Source organism: Triticum dicoccoides, chromosome 2B, assembly GCF_002162155.2.
Source record: "Triticum dicoccoides isolate Atlit2015 ecotype Zavitan chromosome 2B, WEW_v2.0, whole genome shotgun sequence".
Taxonomy (NCBI): Eukaryota; Viridiplantae; Streptophyta; class Magnoliopsida; order Poales; family Poaceae; genus Triticum; species Triticum dicoccoides.
This window is the reverse complement of record NC_041383.1, coordinates 722,676,757-722,700,847: the sequence shown is the minus strand read 5'-3', so window position 1 is coordinate 722,700,847 and position 24,091 is coordinate 722,676,757. Positions and strand designations below refer to the sequence as shown.

The 24,091-nt window shown below is 47.5% G+C and overlaps 2 protein-coding genes and 1 pseudogene across 2 annotated transcripts; all 3 read right to left on the bottom strand.

Moving 5' to 3' along the window:
* Positions 1-268: 268 nt before the first annotated feature.
* Positions 269-814, bottom strand: LOC119368481 (annotated as a pseudogene).
* A 4,118-nt stretch (positions 815-4,932) lies between these two features.
* LOC119368479 (pectinesterase inhibitor 12-like) lies at positions 4,933-5,643 on the bottom strand. Its single transcript, XM_037633725.1, has one exon. The coding sequence runs from the start codon at positions 5,588-5,590 to the stop codon at positions 5,072-5,074; it is 519 nt and encodes a 172-aa protein (XP_037489622.1). The 5' UTR covers positions 5,591-5,643; the 3' UTR covers positions 4,933-5,071.
* Positions 5,644-6,112: 469 nt separating this feature from the next.
* Positions 6,113-6,732, bottom strand: LOC119368478. Its single transcript, XM_037633724.1, has 2 exons — positions 6,559-6,732; positions 6,113-6,446 (listed from the first exon to the last, which is right to left on the bottom strand). The coding sequence occupies exons 1-2, from the start codon at positions 6,704-6,706 to the stop codon at positions 6,238-6,240; spliced, it is 357 nt and encodes a 118-aa protein (XP_037489621.1). The 5' UTR covers positions 6,707-6,732; the 3' UTR covers positions 6,113-6,237.
* Between the last annotated feature and the right edge of the window lie 17,359 nt (positions 6,733-24,091).

Genomic DNA, 24,091 nt, shown 5'->3' with positions numbered 1-24,091 from the left:
GGTCCGGACGAACCTCCCTTCTGTCTCCGGTTGTCGGGCAGGCAGGCCGCGTTGCCGTTTGCTGGAGGCACGCTACCTGCTCGACGGTTGGCACTCTGCCCTAGTATTGGCATACGATTTCTCCTCTGTTTCTTGCGCGACACAGCTTCAGTTTGGCTGACATTAGTTGTTGTGCTAGTGGCGCCAGGCAAGTAATTTTTGGCAGGTCTGGAAACTTGTGAAGTAGTTTCAAATCCACAATCTGAACACCTATTGCAGGCGAACGAAATATAAACAAGGTTGCTCTTATTTTATTCCATCAGTGATCATAAACGACCGAGTACAATACAGAGGAAGCTAGGGACATTTTTATTGCTTTTGTCACTTCGAGCTCCAGCTGCACTTCACTTGGTGCTCCTCGTGCGGTGAGGTTAGCACCCTCTTCCCTTGCATGGTAGGGTGAGGTGGGGACTGGGGAGGAGGCGGAACAGGGATGCTGGGCTTGGCCGCATCGAGCAGCACCTTCTCTTCCCTGATGCCATGGTTGGGTGTAGAAATGACCCCCCCTGGTCAAGACAAAAATTAACTATCTCAGTTTCTTGCACCTCTTATCAATAGCCAGCTAATCAACCAAGATAATTACTACTGTAGTAGGATCAACTTGAGAATATAACTAGGACTAACCAGAAGGGGAAACGCTGGTAACCAGCAGACGATGCAGTCGTTGGATCCGCCGTTGGCGTCGCCATGTGGACGAGCTGGCTCATGGCCAGGAGGACGACCGCCAGCTTCATCACTGCTGCTTTTGTGCCCGCCATTTTCCTTCTCGGTTGGTTCTTGCAGTTGCAGGAGACTGAAGCTGCTACTTATATAGTGGAGGGGCCGCCAGTTCTACCTAATTTTTTTTATTTTTCAGAATAATCATAGCTAGTACTCCGTACTTCTTAAGGCTTGCCCGAGTGCATAACCTGTAAGTTACGAGTCTCTTTCTACTTCTATAGGTGGAATCAAAATCTAGTAGCCTGACACGAGTGCTAAAGCAGCACATGCCGATGATCCTTGCTGGAGTAGTTGTCTTGCCCCTGTCCAGTAAGTGTTCGCGTTTTTTTTTCAAAAAACATTAATTTGATTAAAAAGTGTTTTCTTATTTTTTAAATGCTCATACTCCTATAATATAAAATGTGTTCATGTATTTTTAAGGCATTTTTTATTTTAAAAAGTGTGCATATTTTTTTAAATGGTTCATGTATTTCTAAAAAGATTCAAATAATTAAAAAAAGTGTTTTCGCATAGACGAAAAATGTACGTGTAATCTTGAAATATGTTTACGCTAGAGAATTTTGAAAGATGTACGTGTAACTTGTAGCAAGTCTCGATAGGTGGAATCAAAAATCTAGTAGCCTGCCACGAGTGCCGAAACAGCACATGCCGATGATCCTTGCTGGAGTAATTGTTTTGTCCAAGGACAAGAAACAAAACCGATCGGTTATGGACCAACAGGGTTTGTCAGCCTTCGTCGTCGGTCCATATTGTGGTCGCGAGCTCCGGTCTGGAAGTTACTGTGTAGTGTAATGGTGCCTCTCAACTCCGGTTTTGGACATGAAAAACAAGAGAAGTATGACAGAAAAAGCATATTCTCCTCGTCTTTGCTTTATAATCATAATTTTCTTTTCTTTGGCGTACCTTTGATTGTTTGTTAGACAAAATACTCCATTTTCAGTTTTTTCCATTTTCCCGGTTTGGACCCACATGTCATATTTGCAGTGCCAATTATCAGAGTAGATGTCTTCGTACTCAGCTCATGTATGTGCACATACGGACCTGGGAGATCCTACAGCGAACATAGCTTTATTCAAACTTTATTCAAAATCGATAACATTACTGGTACAATGCTTCGTATCATTGCTACATGAAACCACAAAATTATTTTGAAATGTGTTCAAGCATTCCTTAACATTTCCACATAATTTTTAAAAGTGTTCACACATATGAAAACATATACTTGTATTTGTAAAAAAGAGCTACACTTTTTAAAATAACATTAGAATAAAAAATAAAACAAAGAAGTAAATGCAAAAGAAAAATCAGAAAAATATAAAGATTGAAAACGACCAAGAACCAAACAGAAACAATAAAGAATCAGGATCGTCGGAAAAAGGGTGAAAAATCTAAAGAAAACCGCCTGATTCAAACACGATGGAACCACATGCTACTGGGCGGCCCATGCCAGCTCATGTGTAGGTGATTGTGCGATATGGTATACTCCCTCAGATTTTAAAATATAAGGTGTATTAATTTTTTAGAAGTCAAACCTTTTTATGTTTGAACAAGTTTATAGAGAAAATATCAGTGTCCACAATACCAAACCAATATCATCATGTTCATCCTGAAATATGTTTTCATATTTTATTTAGTTGGTATTGTAGATTTGTTCTATAATGTTGACAGTTTGACTTTTATGAAAACTAATACATCTTACTCCCTCCGTTCCTAAATATAAGTCTTTTTAGCGGTTTGAAATGAACTACAACATACGGATGTATATAGACATATTTTAGGTATACATTCACTCATTTCGCTCCATATGTAGTCCCTCGTTGAAATCTCTAAAAAGACTTATATTTAGGAGCGGAGGGAGTATATTTTGAAATAGAGGAGGTGGCTTTACAGGCCATCACCCACCATAAGCAACACTTGCATTTTTCCTCAAACTAATCATGCCCTTTTTCACAAAATATGAACCTTATTATTCTTCACAAATAGTGTAGTAACATAGGAAGATTTAAACATGATATTTCTGATGGCCTCTCTTCACCGAATGGAGCTGCCAAGGAAAGAGAAAAGGATTTTTTTTAAGAAAGAGAAATGAAGCTGCTATCTATCCTCGCATCTTCATATTCTACTCCCAATGTGCCGAGCCTAGGTGGCAATTGATGGGCCGAATTGGCTGGAATAAAAAATCGTAGACAGATGAGCCTGATTTGAAATATAGATAGGTCTAAATAGCAAGTATAACTAATGAATAGGGTTTTATAAAAAAAACTAATGAATAGAGAATGTTAATTTTATCTTCTTTGATGCCCCAATAATAACATAGTGCATATATTTTCAAACACAATCCTCCCTTGTTTTATTTATATCGAAGGAGCTAAAGTTTTTACGATACTTGGTTGGTCAAACCTAAGAGTACCACCAAATTCATAAATTTGAAAATCACACATAATTTTAAAAGTACATGTATTTATAAACAATGGCATCTCTTCTTTCTTTATATGAATGGATTAGAAATGTTGCCAGACGTGATTGCCCAAGACTGAACAAAATAACAAATGCATTATTTTCAAAGTCGTTATAAATGAGAGTCTGCGCCATTTGGCCCAACGGTAATCTAGTGTCTTGTAATAAGCAAGATGTAGCCCCACGCACCGTTAAAAAAATTAGCCATGGGCATACCTTTATTGTTCTTTCATTCATTTGTTACTTTTGTTTACATTTTGATATATTCTAGACACATATATTTCCAAAACTAGTTTACTTAAACTTTAGAAGTGCTCATCGCACATTTAAAAAATTTATATGGGGTAGAAAAATTGTTTGTGCAATTTAAAAATGCAGTACCATTCAAAAAAAATATCCGGGACATGCAGAAAATTGCCATGCCTTCCAAAATATGTTTGAGGCCATTAGAAAAAGGTTGATAAATTTAAAAAGAATGATCGTGTAATTTTATAAAAATGTTTCATGGCATTCAAAAAAGTGTTCATTATATTTGAAAAGGTAGTTCACATTTTTGAAATTATATATTTTTGATATTAAAATTATATTTTGTACCAGTAAAAAATGCTCATGAAATTTAAAATAATGTTCATGTGTTTGTAAAAAAAGTTCATCACAGTTTGAAAACAATTATATAATGTATAAAAGTGTTTGTATAATTTTGGAAAAAAGTTCTCACCATTCTCAAAAAAATTATGTGCATTTGATTTTTTTTGAAATTTATTCTTAAAAATGTTCAAACTTGTATTTAAAAAGTATTCACATGTATTAAAAAATGTTATGTGTGTATACAAAGAAGATGTAGAATGTGTATTGAAAAATTAGACATGGATTTTTAAAAACAAAGATTTTTTTACAAAAAACATGTAGAAACAAAAGAAGCAAAATAACAACACGGAAGGTTATAAAAGCGGTCCGAGCCGATACATTAGAACTTTCCCAAAACCGCTCCATGGAGCTATAGTGTTGGACTGAACCGTTTAGTTGTGCCCCAGAGGGTAGCTGGGGCAATGTCTCACAACAAGCAAGATATAGCCCCCATGCACAACCCTGGTCAGGTCAACTAAATTAGCCCAGACAATAAAACAGAACAACAACCGCTCAGCTTGTGCGGGAAAAAAACGCAAATCTTGAAACACTATCCAATATGAGGGACAGGGAATTTGACAAAACTGTAGAAAAAACAACGAATCGCTAAAGCACATCTAGATGTGCCGCTCTACCATTGATTTTACGTGTAGATTTGAGCTGGTATTTCCTTCTCTCTTTTCTTTTCCTTTTCCTGTTTGATCCAGTCACTTAGATGTGCAATAACTATACCACATCTAAATGTACCCTAGACAGATCCAAACAACGAACACTTCTCAAGTCATTGGAAAGAAATTTTATTTGCATTAGAAGCATATTCGCTTGTTGATGGAAGCACAAATTGTTGTGTTAGAAACAAAAATATAATTTAACCAGATTTTATGCTAGATTAACACAAATTTCATAAACACTGAAAGGAAATTCTCTAGTTGAAAAAACAGGTTTCTGTTTCTTTTGGGACGAAAGAAATACTATTAAGAGGAAAGCAAAAAAGCAATGATGAATGAGATTGCAATTATATCTGAAATGGTTTATTTGAAAGATTATGTCTTTCATAATTCCAAGAATCAGCACAAAAACAAATCCATAGAAAAGAAATATGTTCCATCACATCTTTCATAGTTCAGCGATAACATTGTGGGCTTATTAATTTCGAGGAGTTTGCTCATCGAATGACTATGGACTCCGGCTACAGTTACACATATTCATATCCTCGGTGGCTAGCTAACTACAGCGTCAACAGCTTCGTTACATCCAGAGCGATGGCGCACTGCACCCCGAACTTAAAGTTCTCGGCGTCGAACGGAGATTTCATGCCTGCCTTGACGAACTCGTCATCGCAATATTGGGGGATGTCCAGCGCGGAGCTGAGGCTTATCACCGCGTCTCCCAACTCGCCCGACGAGATGCCCTTGGCAGCCTTGTCGAACAGACCGACAGCCCCGGAGTACATATTGTCGCAGTAGGCGATGACCTGCTGGATCTTCTCGTCCTTTTCCTCGGCCTTCAGGGTCGCGATGCGCTTGCGGGTGTCCACAGCCGTCGCACTGGCGATCCCAGTGGCGATGATGGCGAGGCCGCGCTTGTCCGCAGCGGCGCTGTCCTTGTTGGCCTCGAAGAACTCGATGCAGATGTCGTAGATGTCAGCGCCGCCGAAGCGCTTGCACGTGTCTTGTAGGTCAGAAGCACTGGACGAGGCGAGAATCACGAGGAGGGCGAGAAGCGAGAGAGCTTGCGACGGCCTCATGGTTTTGCTGCTATGACTTTCTTGGGTTTCTGAGCTGTTATGTGGGTTGAGGTTGATCTATCGAACTGTAGGTGGATGGTATATATAGAAGATTGTCATCTAGAAAATAAGCATAGATATATATGAATTAATTTCGAAGGACCTTGGCAGAACAATCAAAAATGGCTACTATTAATTAGCATTAGTTGCTTGCTTATCTATCAATAAATATTTGATATAGTAGTATTGATCAAATTATTAAAGCAGTGTAAAATGAACGGTCCAGATTTAAACCATAGAATGAACACTTATAAAATCTTTTCAGATTCTAGTTAGTACTTGATTCCAAGATATGCAGCGGGCGGCATACAGTCGGAGGAAGAAGATGTCTAGTTCTGATAGATGTACCGTATAAAGCTTCGTTGTGATCAAGCTGTTAAGGTCAAAGCTTCTTCCACCATCCTCTCTTCTTTTCAGCATATGTAGAAGTGCCACTAGAGTCCATAAACTTAACAAATATTTTTTGGCAGGAGTGGGAACTTGTGAAGTACTACTGTCACTTTCACAATTTCAACATCCATTGCAGGCAAAACGAAATACGAACAAGATCACGCTTATTTTATTCCATCAGTCGATCACAACGATCGAGTACTGCAATACAGAGGATGCTAGGGACTTTTATTTCTTTTTGTTTTGGTCACCTGGAGCTCCAGCTGCACTTGACTTTGATCATCCCCGGCCGTGAGATCAACACACGCTCTTCCCATGCACGGTAGGACGAGGTGGGGAGGGGGCGGAGGAACAGGGATGCTGGGCTTGGGCGCATCGAGCAACACCTTCTCTTCCCTGATGTGGCTGGGTTTAGGATGGACTTCCCCTGGCCAAGACGAAGATTAATTATCTCAGTTTCTTGTAGTACCTCTCATCAGCAGCTAACTGATTGACCAAGCTAAATACAGTACTAGTATCAACTTGAGGAGATGACTGACCCTCGGAAGGGCCGGAGACGCTCGTAACCAGTAGAGACGATGATGCAGTAGTCATTGGATCCGCCGTTGGCGTCGCCATGTGGACGAGCTGGCTCATCGCCAGGAGGAGGACCGACAACTTTATCACTGCTGCTTTTGTGGCCGCCATTTTCTTTCTCGTTTGGTTCTTGCACTTGCAGGCCACAGAGAAGTTGCTAGTGGAGGGATCGGTAATCCTACCAATTTGTTTTCTTCCAGAATAACCATAGATACTTCAGAAGGCTACACACGAGTCTCTCTCGATAGGTGGAATCAAAATCTTGTAGCCTGCCACGAGTGCTAATTAAAACAGCATGTGCAGATGATCCTTGCTTAGTTGTTTTGTACTCCCTCCGTCCCAAAATTCTTGTCTTAGATTTGTCTAGATACGGATGTATCAAGTCACATTTTAGTGACTTGATACATCCGTATCTAGACAAATCTAAGACAAGTAATTTAGGACAGAGGGAGTACAAGGAACACATCGATCGGTTAAGGACCAGCAGAGTTTCTCAGCCTTCGTCGTGTGATCGCGTGACGTGTTCATATTGTGGCCACGGCCTCAGGCATGGAGTACTACATGTCGATCCCACACATACGGCGGCTTCCTCGTACATGTCATCGGACTACCAAAGAATGATATGCTCCTACGACATCATACATGATATCAGATAACTAAAAGCATTTACAGCCGGGCGCCTCAAACCGTCTCATACGTTCAGGCGGGCCGCCCGATCACTGCCTGGTCACGATTTTCTGACTTAGACGGCCCCTCAAACAGCCCTTAAATGTCCGGCCGGCACCTCTCATATCCAAGCCCAAATATGGGGCGGATATGAGATGTCCAGGCACATCCGCCACGTCGGACTCGACCCACGCTAGCCCACCCGACCCCACATAAATTCCTCCCCATTCACTCGCCGGACCAAACCCTAATCACTTCACTCCCCTCCCCTCCGCCACCGAAGTTTGTCTCCGGCTCCTTCCGGCCGTCTCCGGCATGGCGGAAAGCGGATCCGAGTCCTTCACCTTCAGATCCGTCGACCCTAAGCTCATCCCACACAGTCTTGAGGAGGAGATGGATGTCCGGCTTGTCCTCCGCCGCGCCCGGGACGAGGCCCCTACACGGCTGCGCTCGGACTCCATCCGCCGGGAATCCATTGCGTCCGCCCAAATGGCGCATGGATCCGGCGCTAGGCCAGCCGTAGATGCCTCGTTGGAGGCCGTGCGGTCCGTCTGGCGTCCGAACATGCTGGCGGATGCGCAACCCCTTCGTGCCGCCTCCCGCACCCGCCGTGCAAGGCACCGGGCGCAGGAGGCGGCGGCGGGTGGAGCCGGATTCTCCGGCGCCCCGTACGGTGCATCAGTCCGGGCGCTGCAACCGTATCATGGTGGACGTCGGCAGCTCGTCCCCGCACGCATCCGTCATCGATCCAACGTCCACCGGCACCCAACGGGTTTCGGGCTTCGACGAGGAAGAGTAGGGCATGGGTGTCGGTGTCAAAACCGGCAGATCTTGGGTAGGGGGTCCCGAACTATGCGTCTAAGGATCGAAGGTAACAAGGAGGCAGGGGACACGGTGTTTACCCTGGTTCGGGCCCTCTTAATGGAGGTAATACACTACTTCATGCTTGATTGACTATGATGAATATAGGGGTTACAAGAGTTGATCTACCTCGAGATCGTAATGGCTAAACCCTAGATGTCTAGCATGTATGATTGTGTTCTTGCCCTATGGACTAAACCCTTCGGTTTATATAGACACCGAAGGGATCTAGGGTTGTACAGAGTTGGTTACAGAGGAAGGAAAGTATATGATCCAAACTCCAAGCTTGCCATCCACGCCAGGGAGAGTCCCATCCGTACACGGGGAAGGTTCTTCTATCTTGTATCTTCATGGCCCATTAGTCCGGCCCATATCACATAGCCCGGACGCCCGAGGACCCCTTAGTCTAGGACTCCCTTAGTAGCCCCTGAACCAGGCTTCAATGACGATGTATCCGATGCGCGGACTGTCTTCGGCATTGCGAGGCGGGTTCCTCTTTTTCGAATACTTCAACATAGTTTTCGACACACAAGAGCTGTGTCCGGCCTTGCTTTAACATGTACAACCCTAAGCTGTAAAAAGTAACAATACTTAAAAATAAGTCACGTCCATGGGCCATTTTTCGGCGAGAAGTTATGTCCTGGCCTTTATAATTATTCTGAACCGTTTTACAACCTCATTTTGTATTTCGAGGTACGGCCAGTGACACGTCTTGTCGAAGCAGAGATCGCGTCCCCTTATTACATGATTCTCATCAATGGGGTTTTTTTGGTAATCCAACCATGATGTTCACACGTACCCTTGGGAATAGGTGAGATCTAAGGCTTATGAGGGGCGCTTGATATTCACTGCCTCTATAAGAGGACATATGGACCCATCTGTTCACCTCACGCCTTCTCCTTCCTCTGCCTTTCAATGCCCCGAGCTCCAGCGCCTAGTTCCACACTTTTCCTTCCGCCCCAGCTTTCTAGCAATGGCCGGATATGGCTTCCAAGGCAAGTGGATGGCCTCCTCCATGACGGATAAGAACATCCAAGATCTACGGGAGGCGAGGTACCTGACGGCGGAGATAAAACATAGGTTTCCGACCCCAGGGCAGATCATCCCTACTCCAAAGCCCGGCGAAAGGGTGGTTTTTATCCCCCACTTCCTCCGAGGGCTCGGATTCGCCCTCCACCCCTTTGTCCGAGGTCTTATGTACTACTACGGGCTGGATTTCCATGATCTGGCCCCAAATTCCTTCCTCCACATCTCGGCTTTTATCGTCGTGTGCGAAGCCTTCCTCCGCGTTCCTCCACACTTTGGCTTATGGCTCAAGGTTTTTAAATGTGAAGCCGAAGGTGGTCGAAGGCTAACACGCCGAGTGCGGCGGTGCCATGGTGAGCAAGCTCAACAAGGTTACCTGGCCCAAAGGAAGATTTGTAGATACCGTCAAGGTGTGGTAGCAGGAGTGGTTCTACATCACCGAACCCCGCGACACCAAGTGGGCCGCTACTCCTGCCTTTAGATCCGGACCTCCACTACGGCTCGCTTCCTGGACCAACAAGGGCCTAGATTGGGGGTCTCCCAACGATGTATTGACGCTGCAACAGTGCGTCAAGAGCGTGGTAGACAAGGACATCACCCTTACTGATGTGATCCAGGTGATGCTCATCCGCCGAGCTCTCCCTTGCCAACGACGGCCTCTCAAGATGTGGGAGTTCAATCCTGAGGGGGAACGGACCCTGCATCACTTCTACGACACGACGCAAAAGAAGATCTGGAAGCTGCTTTTTAAGAAGTAGAAGACGTGGCCTTCGACGTCCGATGAACCGGCCTCGACTACAACAATCCGGCATCCTCGGTAAGTATCATGCTGCCGAACACTACTTGACTTGTCAGTCTTAGAGAAGGGCCCTTGAAAATTCTATCTCTTGAACATGACTGGATAAAGAGGGCCGAGCGGATCAAGTGTCCGGTCCCACTCCCCGAACACCCAGCCGATCCTCTGTTAATGAAGATGCTGGTCCCGGCGCCTAGCAGGCGCCGGTGAAGAAGGATAAGAAGAAGAAGAATAAAAATAAGGCCAAGGAGGCCCAAGATGACCTCCATCCCAAAGATACTTCGGGCACCGTGTCCGAAGGAACCGAAGCTCCTTCCTCGGACGAGGAAGACGAAGACGAGGATGACGAGGAGGAAGAGGAGGAGGAGGAGGAGGAAGCAGAGAACCCTCCTCCTAAGGGGAAAAAGAGAGCGGCCTCCGTAGATCCGGCGGATGGGGCGCCCAAGAGGGGAAGGGTATCCCTTTTCGATAACTCGGATTCGGGCCTCGAAGCCGTTCCCAAGCACCGCTCCCGCACCAAGCCCCTCACAGAATCGTGAGTACTTTCAGACGCATTATTCATATATAATCCTCTTTATAGATTATGAGAATAATATCAAATTTTTATGCCGCAGTACAGCCCGTGACATTCCTCAAGGATCGTCTTCATCGGGGGATCTTTCGCCGAACAAGATGGAGAGCGAGATGCCTCCACGAGCTTCCTCGCCTCCTAGGGCGGACGATCCCAAGGTGTTGTCCCAAAGGGTTTCTCTGCCCGCCAGAGAAGTGCGGGGGGTGGTCAGTGCGGCACCAGAAGCTGCCGAAGACATGGGGGCGCAGCCCCTATGGAAACCGGCCATGGGGGTCCTGGGTCATTGGACCCTCAACCGGATACCGTTCCAGAGACCCATACGGTCCTGGATTCGGATCGGCAACCCCCTCTGCAGGCGGGGGTGATGGCGACTGTCGGTGTCAAAACCGGCGGATCTCGGGTAGGGGGTCCCGAACTGTGCGTCTAGGCGGATGGTAACAAGAGACAAGGGACACGATGTTTTACCCAGGTTCGGGCCCTCTTGATGGAGGTAAAACCCTACGTCCTGCTTGATTGATATTGATGATGTGGGTATTACAAGAGTAGATCTACCACGAGATCAAGGAGGCTAAACCCTAGAAGCTAGCCTATGGTATGATTGTTGTTCGTCCTATGGACTAAAGCCATCCGGTTTATATAGACACCGGAGAGGGCTAGGGTTACACAAAGTCGGTTACAATGGTAGGAGATCTACATATCCGTATCGCCAAGCTTGCCTTCCATGCCAAGGAAAGTCCCATCCGGACACGGGACGAAGTCTTCAATCTTGTATCTTCATAGTCTTGGAGTCCGGCCGATAATGATAGTTCGGCTATCCGGACACCCCCTAGTCCAGGACTCCCTCAGTAGCCCTTGAACCAGGCTTCAATGACGACGAGTCCGGCGCGCATATTGTCTTCGGCATTGCAAGGCGGGTTCCTCCTCCGAATAATATATAGAAGATTGTGAACACCAGGATAGTGTCCGGCTCTGCAAAATAAATTCCACATACCACCGTAGAGAGAATAATATTTACACAAGTTCAATCTGCTGACGTATTTTGTGGCGTGACGTCACACCACTACCAAGCCTTTACTCGAATTATTTTTATTGTACCACCTCAGCGCGTTTAGCGAAGCGGTTTCCTTGGCACGTCTTGTAGAAGCAGAGATCGTGTTCCCCTTATTCCGGGATTCCCATCAATACGGACATGGGTAACCCAACCGCGCCATTGATTGCGGCGCTTGGGAGATAAGCGAGTTTTATCAGGCCGGTGGGGACGCATGGTTTCATCCGCCCATATAAGGGGATAAAGATCCAACCCTTTTACCTACGCCTTCTTCCTCCTTTGCTTATCCATCTCCGCGAACTCGAGCTCCAGCGCCCAAGTCCGCACATCTCACCTCAACCTTCTCCAACTATGTCCGGAGCGGGAGGCAAGTGGATGGCCTCCAAGGGCCAAGCCCCTGGCGAGATCGTAAGTATCCGGACTCCCGAATAACTTCATGATTTTTCTTTTCGCCACATGGTGTCTTTCTAATGCCGCATACAACCCTGCAGTCCGCCCATGGTGTCTTTCAGACGCATTGATCTTCCCGCTTCGTCGAGCGGGTCCTTGGGTGCGTCGGATATGGATTCCCTTCCGACCGCCTCCACCCCCCGTGATGCGGACGATGCCGAGTTGGGATCCCGGGAAGGGACCCGCCAGGAGGAGGAGGCCCCGGAGGTGCCGCAGGGCAACCTCCCGGACTTTGCACCGGACTCCGCATCGGAACCTGTAGTGGCTCCGCAGTCCGGCGGGCGGCCCTTTCGTAAGAAGGGCAAGACCGTGACACCAGCGGCCTCCGTCCAACCAGAGGCGCCGGATAGCTTGCTAGAGGCGCTCAACGGCGCTTCCATCAAAGAGGAACACCGCACCGTCATGAGTGCGGTGATTCAGGAGGTTCAGCTCGCCAAGAGCGGGCTGACCGAAGCCTGCAGCAGCCTTCTAACAGGCTTTGAGGTAAGAATTTTGATATATGTAAAATAGTACGCATAGACAGTAGCCCCTGATGCTCGGTTCGGTGTTCGGAAAGAAAAGCCGGACTGAGGATCTAAAAAGATATACGCAGGAGTCATAAAAAATATGTCAATATGGGATTGTAGGCTATGCTGCTGACCTCTGCCGCACTGACTGCGGAGGTCAATACTTTGAAGCAAAGCCTCGAGCGGTCCGAGAACAAGCTCGGCTGTGCCAGGAAGCAGCTCGAGGACAAGGAAGGTGAGTAACACCTTATTAAAATTGTACCTTACAGAAAAGGATTTGGTTGCAAGAAAAATGACAAGGATAACATGGATATTGCAGGGGCCACGAACGAGGTGGCGACCCTGAAGGAGGCGGTGTCCGCGGCCGAACGTAATGCGGCGGCGGAGCGCACCGAGCGAGAGAAACAGGAGGCGCGGGTGGCGGAGGTACAACAAGAGCTCCAGGCTCTCGTGGAAAAACATGAGAGTTTGGAGCGCGACTCGAAGACTCGAGAGTCCGAGCTTGCATCGGCTCTTGAGAGTGCCAAAGCCGCTAAGGCCGAAGCCTACAAGGCCCTCCAGGAAATCGAGGCATTGAAGAAAATAGCGGCGGGTAAGGCATTTTTCATGCAAAGTAAGCATGTGAGTGTGAATTACCTATCACTTACCCAGATTCGGAGCTCTCCAGGAGCGTTCACAGATCTGCCCTGCAGCATGTCCGATGCTGCCGCTTTCTATAGGGCCGAGGAGGGGAGCTCGACGGAGAAGGTCTTCTGGTCTCAGTATGCTGAGACCGGACATCCGGTGCCCCTGAGCGACCAGCTGAAGCAGCTGGTCGAGCTCCACAAGGTGGCTGAACAGGCCATGAAGGGCCTCATAGTTCTGCTGTGGCCCAAGGAGGCCATGCTTGGGAGCTACTTCGCCCTGGTGCGGCGGCTGGTGGATGCGTGTCCATGGGTTGAAGTCATCAAGAAGTCGCTTGTATTGAAGGTGCCCGTCGGGCCCTTGCCCGTGCAAAGGTGCAATGGGGCATGATGGATGTTGAGAAGCTTGTGACGGACGCGCCACCGCCGGGCAAGGAGTATCGCACGCCCGAGATGTATTATAATAGTGTCCTGAAGGGTGCCCGCATTATTGCGGGTGAGTGCTCCAAAGATGTAATATTTGAGTAGACTCGCATTTTGTATCATGTGCGCTTAAAACTTTGTTCATATGCGCTAAGAAACGCTTGTTAATTTAAAATATTACCTTCTGTGCGGCCGTTTATCAAATCTGAGAGATGGCAAGTCGTCGGCTTCAGCCCCCATGCCACGAGTGCTGGGGTGTTCGGGATAAATTTGAGCACTCTTGTTCCCATTTTTGGGTCCATCTAGGGAGGCGCTCAACACAACGAACGAGGCAACCAGACTTATAATGCTTGAACACTCTCACTTAGACATAGAATTCTATAATTTTAAATTTCGGCGAAGCCCCTAGTTTTCGGAAGGCCGAATTTGGGGCGCTATCCACGCCTGGGCCGGACAAAGCCGGTTCCTCGCTCTAAGCGGCATAAGTCTTTAGGGACTCGAAAAAAACCTCTCAAACAGCGACCGGCTCTCGCCTCATCATGACGGTCAGTTTTAGCATTCTCCACTGAGGCGCTCGCCCAGCTCAACTGGGGCGCAATCGTAGTGGTTCTCCCAGTGCTACCTTAGCCGATACAACGGAACGTAAGGTACCAAAACATGGGAGCCGGGCAAACCCAACTATTGACCCAAGACATGATTCGGAGCCGATGCATATAATGCTATAAGTTCGGGGTGCCGCACTTGTGAAAGTGTTCGGACTTATCACACCATGATGCGGGAAACATAAGCCCCTAGTGTATTTAGCCGTACCAAAGTGTACGGATGCAACATGTCATAAATGAACATATGTATAAGAAAGAAATGCAATTATAAGAAAAAAGGTGCTGCATTGTTTATTCAAGAAATACTGCTGTGAATGCAGAATGATACAAATAGTGCTATAAGCAAGGGATGGGACTATTAAACATGTCCCCCTCCAGGGGTAGGCTACGGAATGGTGTATAAAACAGATTTAATGCTCGTAATGGAGACCACCTGGATATTCGTCGTAGACTTTCTCCTTCCCTGGCTGTTGCATCGTGAGTTCGGCAGGTCTACTGTCGGACAGGGCCTCTGATGAACGGAGTCCTGTGGGTAAAAAAAAGAAAAAAAAGAACGACACACTTGAGAGCCCCTGGTGTGGTTAAGCCGCACTCTGGGCCTATCGTGGTCGTGCCCCTCCCCCTATGCCCATGGTATCTCCAGAGCGTAATGATGTACGCGAAGGACCAGTCTTGCAATTTTGCGGGGGCTGGGGTTGGGGCCGCATTGCTACGCGTGCTCGGAACGTGCCAGGTGGTCTTGTTGTAGGTTACTCCGGGCGCGTTTAGCCATGTCCGGTCGCTTAACGGCCGGACTCGAGAATTGCCTTAAGAGGCTGCTCTGTACTTCTGCCGCGAGAGCCGCTGTATGTTCCTCCGTTCGGAGAGAGCGTTCAGTGTTTCCGTTGACCGTGATGACTCCTCGAGGGCCTGGCATCTTGAGCTTGAGGTATGCATAGTGCGGCACCGCATTGAACTTTGCAAACGCAGTACGTCCGAGCAGAGCATCATAGCCGCTGCGGGACGGAACTATGTCGAAGATTAACTCCTCGCTTCGGAAGTTATCCGGGGATCCGAAGACCACTTCCAGTGTAACTGAGCCTGTACAATTGGCTTCTACACCTGGTATGACACCTTTAAAGGTCGTCTTTGTGGGTTTAATCCTTGAGGGGTCTATGCCCATTTTGCACACTGTATCCTGATAAAGCAGGTTCAGGCTGCTGCCGCCGTCCATCAGGACTCTGGTGAGGTGAAATCCATCGACGATTGGGTCTAGGACCAATGCGGCGAATCCGCCGTGGCGGATGCTGGTGGGGTGGTCCCTTCGATCAAAAGTGATTGGGCAGGAGGACCATGGGTTGAACTTCGGGGCGACTGGCTCCATCGCGTATACATCCCTGAGTGCACGCTTCCGCTCCCTTTTGGGTATGTGGGTTGCGTATATCATGTTCACCGTCCGCACTTGTGGGGGGAAACCCTTCTGTCCTCTATTGTTCGGCGGCCGGGTCTCTTCCTCGTCATCGCTATGCAGCCCCTTGTCATTGTTTTCGGCAATTAGCTTGCCTGCCTGCTTGAATACCCAACAGTCCCTGTTGGTGTGGTTAGCTGGCTTTTCGGGGGTGCTGTGTATCTGGCACGAGCGATCGAGTATTCGGTCCAAATTAGACGGACACGGAGTAGTTCTTTTGAATGGCTTTTTCCATTGACCGGGTTTGGAGCCTCTGAATCCGGCATTGACTGTCGTATCCTCATTATTGTCGCCGTTAATGCGGCGTTTGTTCTTGTTGCGACGCGACCTGCCATTGCGGTCCTTGATATCTGGACTGCCAGAATTTTTGCTGAGGTTGTTGCTGCGGGCTAGCCAGCTGTCCTCTCCCGTGCAGAAGCGGGTCATGAGTGATGTGAGGGCTGCCATGGATTTCGGCTTTTCCTGTCCCAGGTGCCGGGCAAGCCACTCGTGGCGGATGTTATGTTTGAAGGCTGCGAGGGCCTCCGCATCCGGACAGTCGACGATTTGATTTTTCTTAGTTAAGAACCGTGTCCAGAATTGTCTGGCCGATTCGTCTGGCTGCTGAATTATATGGCTTAGGTCGTCAGCGTCTGGTGGTCGCACATACGTGCTCTGGATGTTATCAAGGAATGCGGCTTCCAGGTCCTCCCAACTCCCAATTGATTCTGCTGGCAAGCTGTTAAGCCAATGCCGAGCTGGTCCTTTAAGCTTGAGTGGGAGGTATTTGATGGCGTGAAGATCATCACCGCGGGCCATGTGGATATGAAGGAGATAGTCTTCGATCCAAACCGCGGGGTCTGTTGTGCCATCATAAGATTCAATATTCACGGGTTTAAACCCTTCGGGGATTTGATGATCCATTACTTCATCTGTGAAGCATAGTGGGTGTGCGGCGCCTCTGTATTGGGCTATATCACGGCGAAGCTCAAAAGAGCTTTGTCTACTGTGTTCGGCCCGGCCGGACTTGCTGTGTCCGGCGCGACGGTTGTCGTCGTGTATCATGGGGCGCCCACGCGATCCGTAGATCGATCTTGATTGTCTTGCCTTATCCTCCAATATATCTCGCAAGTCCAGAGCGTTCCCCTGTGGCCTTGTGCTTTTCGAGCGATGCCGGGGTACGGTTCTATTGGAGGGCCTAGAGGCCTCTCTGTCGCGGCCATGGGGTGGTCGATCAGCCGTATTGTCCGCTGGTGATGCAGGTTCATATGCCTCCTCCTCTAATCGGGGGAGCAGCTTGCGTTTAGGGTAGCTTTTGGAGGGGCGTTCGAGCTCATGCTCTTCGGCCGCAAGGACTTCAGTCCATATGTCGGCTAGCAGATCTTGATCAGCTCTAAGCTGTTGCTGCTTTTTCTTGAGGCTGTTTGCCGTGGCCATAGGCCTGCGTTTAAAACGCTCTTGTTCGACGGGATCCTCAGGCACGACAAATTCGTCGTCGTCGAGGCTTGCCTCGTCTCCGGAGGGAGGCATGTAATTATCATCCTCTACCTCTTCGTCTGCCGCTCTCTCATGAGGGCTGGCTTCTCCGTCCTCCTGTGCTGAATCTTGCTGGAGGGGGTTGTCTTCGGCACTGTCTGGGGTATTATTATCTCCGGTGCCGGAATCTCCATTCTTGCTGTGGCGGGATTTAGAGCGGCGCCGCTGACGCCGGCGCTTGGGCTGTTTCTTGGAGGGGTCATCCTCCGCTGTTCCTTCGTTATTCCCATCCTTTGGGATATCCACCATGTATATGTCATATAATGAGGTGGCTTTCCAGTGCCCAGTAGGCGCTGGTTCTTGGTCGTCTCCGGCATCGTCGTCCATACCGTCGATGTCTTCGGAGTCGAAGTCTAGCATGTCGGTTAGATCGTCGACAGTGGCTACTAAGTGGGTGGTGGGTGGGCTTTGAATTTCTTCATTGTCCGCATCCCAACCGTCCTGACCGCAGTCCGGCCAGGGCTCTCCTGATAACGAGAGATACTTTAGCAAACTCAAGATGTCGCCGAAAGGTGAGTGTTGAAAGATGTCCGCAACGGTGAACTCCATGATCGGCGCCCAATCAGATTCGATTGGAGGGGGCGCGGGAGGTTCGGAGTCCGGCGAGGAGTCCGGCACCTTGGAGTCATGAGCTTCACGAGGGACAAGGTCAGTATTCGGCTCCATCGCCGTAGAGGTTGCAGCCCCCGAGGCGGTGTCTAGCCACCCGTCCTCGATCCTCGCAGCCGGCTCCGAATTGAGGGTCGGGGTGGACTCGTGTGCGGCCTCCAGGGCACTGTCCGGCTGCAGAGCTAAATCATGCCCATCGTGATAGTGCGGCGCGCTCGGCTGTGGCTCGAATCCATCGAAGATCAAGTCCCCGCGGATGTCAGCCGTGAAGTTCAAACTTCCAAATCTGACCTGACGGCCAGGGGCGTAGCTTTCGGTCTGCTTTAGATGGCCAAGCGAATTGGCCCGCAGTGCAAAGCCGTCGAATACGAAGATCTGTCCGGGGAGAAAAGTCTCACCCTGGACTACGTCGTTGTTGATGATCGAAGAAGCCATCGAGCCTATCGGTGACTACACAGAGGAACTCTCAATGAAAGCACCAATGTCGGTGTCAAAACCGGCGGATCTCGGGTAGGGGTCCCGAACTGTGCATCTAGGCGGATGATAAGAGGAGACAAGGGACACGATGTTTTACCCAGGTTCGGGCCCTCTTGATGGAGGTAAAACCCTATGTCCTGCTTGATTGATATTGATGATGTGGGTATTACAAGAGTAGATCTACCACGAGATCAAGGAGGCTAAACCCTAGAAGCTAGCCTATGGTATGATTGTTATTCGTCCTATGGACTAAAGCCATCCGGTTTATATAGACACCGGAGAGGGCTAGGGTTACACAGAGTCGGTTACAATGGTAGGAGATCTACATATCCGTATCACCAAGCTTGCCTTCCACGCCAAGGAAAGTCCCATCTGGACACGGGACGAAGTCTTCAATCTTGTATCTTCATAGTCTTGGAGTCCGGCCGATGATGATAGTTCGGCTATCCGGACACCCCCTAGTCCAGGACTCCCTCAGCGACCTCTACCAATACAGTGGCGCCGAACAAACTAATGGATGCACTACAAAGTGCATCCGTCTTGGAGGAGCATCGTACCTTAATGGGTACGGTGGTTGAAAAGGTTCAGTCTGCTAAGAGCGGACTGGATGAAGTGTTCACGAGCCTACTAACTGGCTTCAAGGTATGCAATGTAATGTATTTTAGCCGCTTTTCATAACAAATCCATCTATATATAGATATTAGCCCCTGAGACTCTGTTTGGCCAACGAAGGAGGGCGGACAAAGGGTCTATATGTAGCCGCAATGAATAACATATTTAGCCCTTTTTGGTAATCACTAGGCTTCACTGTTAGCGGTGACCGCTCAGGCTGCCGAAGTTTCCAAACTCAAGCGAAAGTTGTAGCTGGTTGATGAGGACAACATCCAAATTAACAAATGGCTCGACAAAGCGCAAGGTTTGTTTTAAGTGCGCCATATTTCACCAAATTAGTTTTGCAAATGCTAGACTAAGGCTCACGTGCCACTATACGCATAATGGCATATGGCGCCATGGAGGTCGAGACCCTCCGAAGTGACCTTGCCCGCGCAAAGGAGCGGGCAAGGGTGAGCAATGCAGCCGCTGAGAAAGCGACTGCTAATTTGAAGGAGGAACATGCCACACAGAGCCAGTTCGAGGAGCACGTATCCAAGATTGAGCAAGAGCTCAAGGACGCGCCTCACAAGTGCGAGCTCCTCGAGGAGGACAATAAAACGAAGGCGGCCGAACTCGCCAACGCCCTTCAGGACGCCCAAGAGGCAAGGTCCGAATCCCGCGCGACTCGCGAGGAGCTCTGACAGGCCGGACAAAAAGCGGCTGGTAAGCCCTTTCTTTTACAGTCTAAGTTTGGCGATCAGAGGTATGCCTTACTTAATCGACTATGGAGTTCTCCAGACTCCTTTGCGGATCTGTAAGTTCATCTAGTGCCACCCCTAGTTGGTTTTGGAGTATTGACGACAAAGTTGGTTGAGGGACTAATGCGTTTGTGAGAATTGCAGGATAACGCAGGTAGTGTCCCTCATTGGTTCGGTTTACCAACCGGAGATGACCCCTAAAAATGTATGAAGACATTGAAGACAATGGTGGTATGAGAAGATATTCATATTGAAGACTATGACATGAGAAGCCATTGCATGAAGACTATGGAGCGCGAAGACTGTATGGATTCGTTGCTTCCTTTTCTTCTTTGTTGAGTCATAGGAACCACCGTACTGTTAAGTGGGGTCCAAGTGAACTAAGTCACAGTGACTGAAGTGATGCTCAACTCAAATCCTATGTCTTCGAGCGAAGACAATGAGAGCAAACCATATCCAGAGATGGATGAGTCGGCTTTGCTTGTAGCCCAAGTAAAGTTGCCGCGTGTGTTTGAAATCTGACCGTTGGAACACGTGTCAGTTCCTTAGTGACCCAGGGTCATTTTGGACAAATCAGGTCGGGTTGCCTAGTGGCTATAAATAGCCCACCCCCTACACCATAAATTGGTGGCTGCTCAGAGTTTGTACATGGCTTTTATCGTTTGAGAGCAACCCACCTCGAAGCATTTGAGAGAGAGAAAAATCCTTGCGAGGACAAAGCCCAAACACCCAGAGCCAAAGAGTGTTAGGCATCACTGAAGTCTTTCTATCTATGTGACCTGGAGACTTATTACACTTGAGGACTGTGAATCCTCCAGCCGGTTAGGCGTCGCGTTCTGAGCATCCAAGAGTCATTGTGGATTGCCGGGTGAACAAAGTCTGTGAAGGTTCGGAAGTCTACCTTGAAGACTTACCAGAGTGATTGGGCGAGGACTAAGTGTCCTTAGCTCAAGGGGAATAAGGTGAAGACACGGTCTTCTGAGTTGAATCTCAGCCTCCCTAACCAGACATACAGTTGTCACAGCAACTAGAACTGGTCCAACAAATCCTGTGTCTTCAACAAGCAACCGGTTCTATCTCTTCCCTCCTTTACTTTGAGTTTGTCTTCGTGAAGACATTGCTTATCTGTCTTATCTGATTGACTTCATTGCTTGACTACTATTGTTGATTGGCTTCATACTATCTTCCATCCTGATCCTACTACCTAGCTGCTATTAGTCTTCATACGTTAACGCTATTGCATACTTGACTATGGCTTGCTTGTTGTAGTTTATCTTCCGCTGCATATCAATTAGGTTATTTCTATTGTTTGTCTTTGAAACTTCCACGTTTTGAAGACTTTGATAAAAATCGCCTATTCACCCCCCCTCTAGTCGATAACTAGCACTTTCAATTGGTATCAGAGCAAGGTACTCCCTTGTTCTGTGTGATTCGGTTTAACTACCTGGAGTTTAGCTATGTCGACTGCAGCGATAATCAAAGTCTCTGCTGCTTGCCCCGTGTTCGATGGAATAGAATATCCCTACTGGAAGAATAAGATGCGCATGCATCTTGAAGCCATTGATGTCGACCTCTAGTATGTCATCAAGAATGGCGTTCCCAAAACTGGTGAAGGTGTCACCCTACTGATGTCAAGAAGTTCATTCAACTGGACTCGAATGCAAAGAACATCATCTGTGGTCATCTGACCAAAGGATAGTATGGCAATGTAAGCGCTCTGGAAACGTCAAAGCTAGTCTGGGACTGGCTGTCCAAGGTCAATGAAGGCGTCTCTACACAGAGAGACCAGAGGATCAGTGTTCTTCGCAATCTCTTCAATCGCTTCAAGAGAAACGACAATGAAAATGTCCAGCTCACGTTTGATTGCCTCACCGACATCACAAATGAGCTTCAGGCTCTCGGCGCCACTGAGATCACCAAGCATGAAATTGTCAAGACACTGCTGAGATCACTTGACACCTCCTTTGACACCCTTGCCCTCATGATACAAGAACGTCCTAACTTCAAGACACTCGATTCGTCTGATATACTTGAAAGGCTCAACACACATGAGTTCCAGCTTTCTGAGAAAAGAGATATTTATGGCCCCAACTATGGCCGAACTCGTGCTTTGAAGGCAAAAGTTGTTTCCTCATCTGAAGAAGAAGAATCTGACTGCGGTTCTGACGATCCTGAAGACATTGGAAAGGAACTTGCCATGCTTGTGAAGAAGTTCCAGAGGTTCACCAAGAAGAAGGGATTCAGAAAGTCTTCACGATCCAGCTCAAGAAATGATGAAGCTTCCACTCATGACAACAAGAAGAGAACCTTCCACAAGTGCAAGAAACCCGGTCACTACATATCTGAGTGTCCACAGTGGGACAATGAGAAGAAGAAGAAGAAAAGCAAGGAATATGATTCCGATGACAAGAAGAAAAAGAAATCCTCAAAGTCTTCTAAGTCTTCTTCCAAGTCTTCATCATACAAGAAGAGGTCATCTGGCAAGGCTCGTGCTTTTGTTGGCAAGGAAATGGATTCAGAGGAGGAGTCTGCTTCGGAGGAGGCGAAGGTGGAGTCTGGTGAGGAGTCTAACCCTGGCATTGCAAGTCTGGCTCTAGCCACATCCTATGTCGCCAAGTCCATCTTCAACACTGAAGACAATGACTTCCACACCAACGCTGAAGCTAATGACGAAGACGATCCTTCTCCCACCTACTGCTTCATGGCACGTGGTGCCAAGGTAAAATCCCGCGATGCTTACTTTCAAACTTCAAGTGAAGATGACTCTGATTGTGAATCCAAACCCAGCTACAAAACACTTGCTAAAATTCCAACTGAACAACAAAGAGCTATGGAACATACTCAAAAACTGTTAGACAAAAGCGATGACCTGTTGGACGCGTAAATGACACGTTCACAGTCCTTAGTTGATGACATAAAAAATCTTCATGCTAAGTACCAAGAGCTTGAAGGTCGTCATGAATCGCTCTCAACTACTTATGAAAGACTCTCCTATGATTATCTTCAAAGGAAACTAGAGCTTGAGAAATTGAGAGCGGCTCATGAAGATCTTCAAAAAGTGAATGAGTCACTTCACGCTCAACAGATCAGTTCCGCTCAGGATGGATTTGAACCACCATGTCTAAAATGCATTGAGCGTGATAACGCTACATCTGTTGCTGAATGTTCCACTGCTGCTACTGTATCATTGTCTTCACCTACTGAAGTGGTTACTAACCCCTCTGCGGAGGATACCACTGCTATTGCTAATGAAAATGCTATGTTGAAGACATTGCTTGAAACATGGATGTACAAAAGTTTGAAGGGACATCAGACTCTCTGCGATGTTCTCAAAAAGCAGATTCTGAACCGAAACCCTAGGAAGGAGGGTGTTGGGTTCGAGAGGAAAATGAATGCTAATGGTTCCTATTGGAAGCCTGAGCAGTATCCCAAAACCACATGGGTTGCTGCAAAGGAACCTTCAATGGATCCATCCACTTTATCTGGATTTACCTGTGCTAATCCTATTATCATTGATGAATCCTTTGATGCAAACTATAAACTGTTCAAAAATCAGAATGGTGAAGTGTTTGCCAGGTTTATTGGTACTAACTGCAGGAATGGACCGCCAATGAAGAAGATCTGGGTTCCCAAAAGCTGTCTTGAGAATCTTCCTGTGAATGTTGTCATGACACCACCAGGGAGGAAGACAAACCCCAGATCAAAGGCGTCACATGGTCCAACGGCTTTGTACGGAAACAGGACTCACCTGAGTCACCCTAACGCCAATGTTTTGCAGGGAAATCACACTCAAACTTATGAATATGAGCGTGTGTCTTCAAACCTCTATGTTCACAATACTAAGAACTTTTCTGCTTATTCATATGAGTATCATTCATCTCCTGCAAGGCTATTTGCTAGGGCTCCAAAGCCGAAATTCTCAGATGCTGCACTTAGACTCATTGCTTCTAAGCCACCCCTAAAGATGTGGGTGGTGAAGAAAAATTAACTCTCTTTTGCAGAGCATGGTCTCCAGCCAGCAATCAAAGGCGTCCAATATTATTGCTGGGGACCTAAAACATAAAGGGACGCATGATAAAATGACTTACTATGTATTCCACATATGAATCTCTTATCTATCATACTGTGTGTTCTAATCTTGATCTAAACTGTGATAATCCATGTGTGTGTAAAATGCTTATGCTTCACAACATACCTTGTGAAGCCTATCCTCCTAACTGCACTGTAGGGCATGTCACCAAAAGCTTCAGAATTGACAGTGGATGCACTAATCATATGACTGGTGATCTAAGTCTTCTCATGGACTCAACCTTACGTCCATCCGACAAGAGTCAAATCACATTTGCTGACACTAGTAAAGGCAAAGTATTGGGTCTAGGTAGAGTTGCAATCTCAAAGGATCAACACATGGATAAAGTGATGCTTGTTGAATCCCTTGGATTCAACTTAATGTCTGTCTCAATGCTTTGTGACTTAAACATGATTGTGATATTTGGAAAATATTGTTGCCTTATAATAATGGAA